This window comes from Notolepis coatsorum (genome assembly GCF_963971535.1).
Source record: "Notolepis coatsorum genome assembly, chromosome: 3".
NCBI classification, from domain to species: domain Eukaryota; kingdom Metazoa; phylum Chordata; class Actinopteri; order Aulopiformes; family Paralepididae; genus Notolepis; species Notolepis coatsorum.
The window spans coordinates 9,658,910-9,666,327 of NC_140167.1; the positions used below are offsets into that span (position 1 = coordinate 9,658,910).

Sequence of the window (7,418 nt, forward strand, 5' to 3'; positions counted from 1 at the left end):
CCTATACTCTTACTAGTTACACTGCTGGCCAGTATAGTAGTCATATACTGTCTCATATTTATATAATACAACTCTGTACATACATCTGATTTAGCACTACACTCAGTAGTACTAACTTGTATATTTTATACCCACCCACCCACTCACATGTACATTGTACATTGTATACTGTTGCACTTTACTGTTACATTTGCACTATAGTCTCTGGTTGGATGCCAAACTTATTTTCGTTGTACTGTACTTGTGATTGATTGATTGATTGATTGATTGAAAACTTTATTAACAGATTGCAGAATGGGTACAGTACAGTACAGCTCAATACATACAATTGTTAAGGGGATGTCATGCAGACCAGAGAAAGACTTTCGCCTTGTGCTCCTGTATGATGACAATAAATGTGAATCTAATAATATAATAATCGGTGCGCTTCTACAAGAGCCACGCAGATCATCAACTATAATGGGTGCCACAGACAGTTAATTGACAGACTTCAAGCCCTGTTCCTCGTCGCCAGTGGTGAGTTAGTTGAGTGAAACGTGAAGTGAGAGACAGACAGAAGGCTGATCTTCCGCATCTCGACACACAGGTGCAGTTTGAGAGGCGAGAGACAGAAGTGAACGGCGTCTTCTGGAAACTCCCACAGCAGCAGCAGCGGGTTGTTTCGTGTAGATCTGTTGAAATCGAGTTACTCTACTGGAGAGAAAAGGGGGAAATGCTATTTTCGGTGCTGATGATCGCGCTTCTGCTTTAGCGGCGATATTATTGCAGGGCTGTCGGAATCAAATATAAGGTATAGTATTACTTATATATATAAATGCATTGTTTTGACCGGTAGTCGCGGTCTAACTGTCTAGGCTGGGACAGTTTCACCGATGTTCATGTGTATATGGTATACTAGTTTGATTGATTGATTGATTGAACACTTTATTAACAGATTGCAGAATGGGTAGTCTATATAGGAAGCAACCATACGATTGCTTTGTGAAAATGCAAAACTTCAGATACCCGGAGATAAAGTTACTCAACGACGGTTGGCGTGGTCTCTTGTCAAGTTTGCATACTTTGATGTGGGCATGACAATTTGGTTTGTTCCTCATCATATAGCCTGATACCATTTTGAACAATAAATAAAACGTGTTTAAACACAACTACATTTACACAACATAACATTGAAACATAACAATATATGTTTACTTTTAATATAACTGTTTGATTGATTGAAAAGTTTATTAACAGATTGCAGAAAGGGTACAGTACAGTACAGCTCAATACATACAATTGTTAAGAGGATGCAGACCTGAGAAAGACTTTCGTCTTGTTTCCATCAGGGTCCCCCATTTTCAATTAATCATATGACACACACGACATACAGATAGACAGTACTGCTACATCTATACATTTATGACATACCAGATTTGCAAATACAGTACTGTTTGTGATACTAAAAAAATCCAGAAAAAGAGTGTATATACATTTGACATAGAAACTGTGCATTGGAGGAGGTTGGGTAGGTGGGGTGGGGCTGTACATTGGAGGTGGGGGGGGGGGGGGGGGGGGAGTTGGGTAGGGGGACACACACTGTACATTGGAATACTGACATACATTTGACATAGAAACTGTACCGGATCTCCTCTCTGGTAAACAAGAATACCCTGAAGACTCTGGCAGGAGCACTCATTCAAGGGTACTACGACTATGCTACCAAAGCACCTCAAAGGCACTAAAAACAAAATTACAAACATCTCAAAACAAACTGGTCAGACTACTGCTTGACCTTACTCCTAGAACCCACCTCACCCCTGCCCACTTTGACAACCTAGGATGGCTTAGAGTAGACGACAGAGTACAGCAACTTGCAATGGGCCTGGTCTACAAGATACACTACACGACCAAGGTACCCATGTACATGTCAAAATACTTCCCAAAGGTCAGTGAATACCACGACCACAACACCAGAGGGAGCTCCACAAATCATGTTAAACCCAGATTCGGCTCAAACAAGGGACTAAACACGTTTCACAATTATGCCACATCAATGTGGAACGCCCTACCCAAAGCTGTAAAGGAATGTGAATCATTACCCACTTTCAAAACCACTCTCAAAGAACACCTACGGGAGACTGCAATTCGAAACTGGCCCCTGTAAATGTCCTAACCCAACCCCCTCCAATGTACAGTAAATTACCTAGTATGGTTTTGTCAATATTCCAATGTACAGTTTTGCTTGTACAGTTGTACAGTGTGTGTGTCCCCCCCCCACCCCTCCTACCCAACCCCCCCCAAACCCCACCCAACCTCCTCCAATGTACAGTTTTTACGTCAAATGTATATACTCTCTTTTCGGGACTATTTTTGTATCACAAACAGTACTGTATTTGCAAATCTGGTATGTCATAAATGTATAGATGTAGCAGTACTGTCTATCTGTATGTCATGTATGTCATATATAGTCCTGATGAATAAAAAATGGGGGACCCTGATGTAAACAAGACGAAAGTCTTTCTCTGGTCTGCATCCCCTTAACAATTGTGTGTATTGAGCTGTACTGTATTTTACCCATTCTGCAATCTGTTAATAAAGTTTTCAATCAATTAGTTATTGTAAGCATATTCAAGCCTATCTTGATGGAGTTCAGATCTCAAGTGTAGGCCAGGGGTGCGTGGGTTTCCCCTCAGTGTAGAATTGGCCAGGCGTGCTCTATAGCCTATACCCCACCTGGTCTATACGTTTAAAGATAGGCTACACAGGCAACACATTGTTTGTTATGTAAGAAGATAAGATAAGATATTCCTTTATTGACCCTCATTATGAATTGAAAATGGGGGACCCTGATTGTAAACAAGACGAAAGTCTTTCTCTGGTCTGCATCCCCTTAACTGTGTATTGAGCTGTACTGTACTGTAGCCTGCTGCCTACACATTCTGCAAAAGTTTTCAATCAATCAATCAATTGGGGGAAATTCTGGCGTCATCATAGCAGCAGGGGGAGGGGAGGTACAGGGATGGGCAGGGTAATCTGAATACAACAAATAGGAGAAAAACAAACGGTGTAAAGAATATAATTAACACTGAACATTAAAATATGAGAAGGTGCAAGTGAGGGTCTGTGCCATAAGTGGCATGAGCTTCTATCCCCAGGCCATTCAGGATGCTCAATGCGGACTCTAACTCACTAACTCATCCATTCTACACTCATTGCACACAACATCCACATATTCACTTCAAACATTCACCTTAACGCACTATATCCGTGTTTCGAATCCACCGGTTGAGGACCACCCACGGATATGTCCGTGGCAAGGTTGTTTTGGCTTTTATTCCATTTTAATAACCTATTCAAGGTCGCCGAGCTGCACTGCAGATGTACCCTACTCTTTGAATTCGAAAAAGTGCATTACCGGCCAGATCCTCTTAGGGGCGCTGTATCGATAATGCAGTGTTCCCTGTGGCAGAAGTTGTCTTTTTTTTTCTTGATTTCCAATGTAGTTTTCTACTCGCCTGAAGCGATCGCTATTGCCTGTTGCACGGAATACGTTTTGGATCGTGGATTTCACGATGCAGTAAAGGAATTTATCATCAGCCAATGGACATATTGATCTACCAGATGACTATCGATAACTGGGAAATGCTCGGGGGGATCCAACCGGCTCATGGTAAGATCTTTTTCACGTAAATTACATGCTGAACAGAGCTTGTTATGATACTCAACCAGGCGATCAGCGTATGTGGCTACTGAGATGAACACGGTTATTGGTAATCAATAATCAGAAACGACGTCTCCCCCGTTCGAATCCAGCTCCCAGCGTGTCACCAGCTTGGCTGGCCGTTCACACTAATACAATTGGCAGTATTAGAGGGTGGGAAAGCTGGCGGGGTGGGTCCGGGTCATTGTAAACAGCGACTCCTACAGTTCGGTCGGGGCGCCTGCTCAGCGCGGATAGGATCTAAGGGGGGTAGTGTGATCCTTCCACACGTTACACCCTCTCAGTGAGAGTCCGCGCTGCCAGGTGAAAAGAAGTGGTTGATTGGCTAGACGTGTGTCGGAGGAAGCATGTGATAGCCTCCACTCTCCCAGACCGACTGTGGGGGGTAAGTGTGCAGCGACCAGGAAGGGGATTGGGAATTGGCATAATGACTAACATTGGGATGGGAGAAAATCTGAGGAAAAAGGAGGGGTAAAAAGACCAATAAAAAAAAAGAAACGATGTTCCCCCCCCTTTCATGCATACATGCTTGAGGATCGTACCGATCATATGCAGTTTGAGTTTTAACTCAATTGACAATGAGAATGGACAGATAGCAATACTAGAAAGTATAGATTTAGCTCTACAAACAGCCCCACGGGTGATATTAGACACATCCCAGTGGCCGCCAATGTGTTAACAGTCACTTTAAACTGTTTTTAAATATTACACCATATTTTATATATTCATTTTTTTTAATCCACTTTTTTCTCCTTTTCTATTTTTCTCCCATCCCAATTTCGCTGTGCCAATTCTCCCCTCCCCTGTCTTGAACATTGCTCGCATATGCCCCCCACTGGCCGGTTGTAGGGAGGATAGAAGCCTTGCATCACATGTCTCCTCCGATACACGAGGAGGCAGCCTGTCACATCTTTTCACCTGCCAGCGCGGACTCTCATTGGCGAGGTGTAACGTGTGGGAGGCTCACACTACCCCCGCCATTTCCTGTCTGCTGTGCAGGCGTCCCCAACCGACCTGTAGGAGTCGCTGTCCACAACGTCCAGATTACCACCCATCGACTTCCACCCGCTAACTCTGCCAATTGAGTTAGTATGACGGCCGGCCCAAGCCGGAGGCAACGCCTACAGCCGGAGTCGAACCCGGTGTCTCTTGCGTTGGTGATGAGCGCAATGTCCGCTGTGCCACCCAGCCGCCTTATTTTATATATTCCTAAAATATTTGCACTACCTCTTCTACCTAATTTTAGCATTTTGTACATTTTAGTTTTGTATTTTGTATAGTGTCTTTATTCTTTGACTTGTTACTGTATGAAGCGATGATTTCAGGAGGGTCATACAAAACGAAGCATTTCACTATAATGTACCTGTACCTTATGTGACAAATAAAACAACTTGAAACTTGATATATGTCATATATACGTTCTAGTCCGTGCAGGTTTTGGTGTTTAAGAGTCACCATTACTACTAACAATGTTAGTGTGAACATGTGTTTAGTAAGCACAATAATAATTTTGTTGAATAATTGTTTTCATGATCGCGGGAAGCCAAAATCTGAATTGAAACTCGATTAATTGCCCAGCCCTACATTCCTCATCCATGAGGCCGACTCAAACAAAATGAACGTGATTATGAGAGACACACGCCTCCGTAACTATTGCTTCTCAAAAAGACTTCTTCTGTCCCGTTGCAGGTGAGGAAATGATAGACAGACTAAGTGAGCTGCAGGGCACCATTCACCTGTCGGCAGACACGCACGGCGAGCACCAAGGCGGCGATGGCGACGACGAGGGTTTGGAGCAACATGCCGTGGTGTTCGCGGCGGAAGACGCTCAAGACGCGCTGGGAGCCGTCTACAAGGAGGTCCAGTCTGTGCGGAAGGAGATCGGCCTGCTCCGGCTGGACGTGAAGCGCCTGGAGAAACAGAGCGGCAGGTTCCTCGCGTCGGTCCGGCGAATAAGCAGCATCAAGCGGGACGCCAACTCCCTCGGGAACGCCGTCAAGGCCAGGGGGGAGGGCATCTACACGCGTCTGGAGAAGCTGCGTAAACTAAGCCGGGAGCTGGCGGAGGAGCACGGGGCCGGTTCGGCCATGGCGCGAATGGTGCGCACCCAGCACATCTCCCTGACCCGCGCCTTCCACGACGCCATGGCCGAGTTCAACGAGGCGGAGCTGGTCCAGAAGGAGAATTGCCAGACGCGCATCCGGAGGCAGGCGCAGATCATGGGGAGGGAGGTGACCCGGGAGCAGGTCGAGGAGATGGTCGAGACGGGCAAGTGGAACGTCTTCTCCGGGGACGTGCTGACGGAAGGGAGGGTCACCCGCTCGGCCATGTCGGAGATCGAGAGCCGCCACAAGGAGCTCCTGGAGTTGGAGGGGCGCCTCAGGGAGCTCTACGAGATCTTCTCGCAGATCGCCAAGCTGTTGGAGGAACAGGGGTGCATGGTGGACAACATTGAGGCCAACGTGTGCGCCACCCAAAACTACGTGGCGAAGTGCGTGGTTCAGATCAGTCAGGCTGTGAGATACAAGAAGCGTAACCCGTGCAAGCGCCTTTTCTGCTGCTGCTTCCCTTGCTGCAAATAAGCGGGATCAAAGGTGCCATAGATGACAATGGGCCACTAGATGTCGCGCTAGAGCACCGGCGTGTCATTCATCCGATCGACGTGCATTTCACAATAGCTTTAATCTGCATAAAATGTTATCTATAGCACCTTGCTCCTGAAATGTTTACGCTTTTAAAAAAAAAATTATTTGTGTATTTATTTTGGCTTTGAACCGGGGAAACGGTTGCTTTCACTTTGTGCAGCACTAGAGTCGTTTAACATTTCACATCCACGCCCTCATCACGGAGCCAGGCCGTCCGTATCATTTTCAAACCACACATCCACATGCAAATGTTTACAGTGTGATACCCGGCGTTCCATTCGCCCATCTGTAAACGAGAACAACATTTACACAACGCACCTGCGTTGGGATCGTCGCTCACACTTTTGTCCTTGATTTTTCACCGTACTCACTATTCTCACAGATCCACGTTTAGATTTTTCTTTAAAGTAATAAATATATAGTATTTAATAGGGGTGTAACGGTACACAAAAACCACGGTTCGGTACGTACCTCGGTTTTGAAGTCACGGTTCGGTACGGGTTTTCGGTACAGTGGGGGAACGTTTTGCTTTCAATGTTACACTCAGGGGTGATGTAGTGTGCAGTTACTAATTGTACTTTTACTTGTAGGGCTGTCAACGAATATTCTATATTGGAATGAATAATCGACTTTTATAAACTAGATTTTATTATAATTCGGTACACAGCCGCACTGAACCTAAGGTCCAGTACTGAAACGGTTCGGTACGGATATGTGTACCTTTTACACCCCTAGTATTTAAATGATTTCTGTTTGTTCCTTAATAAACGCCTCGGAATGGCTTTTTAAAAGCACACAATCAACTTATTGTACTGTGGGGGCGTCGCTCTCACAGACGTGTTTCTTTTCTCAAACTATTGCTACACACACCTGATGTTGAAACCTCTATAAACAATACAGCCTCAGTCACTGTATGTCTTATCTCTCCAACTATTTACGTGACTGTGGTCGAGTGAGCAAGGCTATTACACACGGCTCTACCCTCCACAGTGGCGGGTAAGCGTGGCTTAAGTCGCACTATTTCACAAGGCCTAGTCTTAACTCTCACCAAAAGTGACGGCGTCTTCTCA

The 7,418-nt window shown here is 45.3% G+C and overlaps 1 protein-coding gene across 1 annotated transcript; it reads left to right on the top strand.

The window, feature by feature from the left end:
- Window positions 1–702: 702 nt before the first annotated feature.
- Window positions 703–7,130, top strand: LOC311224687 (syntaxin-11-like). Its single transcript, XM_084309772.1, has 2 exons — window positions 703–790; window positions 5,393–7,130. The coding sequence occupies exon 2, from the start codon at window positions 5,401–5,403 to the stop codon at window positions 6,283–6,285; it is 885 nt and encodes a 294-aa protein (XP_084165898.1). The 5' UTR covers window positions 703–790; window positions 5,393–5,400; the 3' UTR covers window positions 6,286–7,130.
- Window positions 7,131–7,418: the final 288 nt, after the last annotated feature.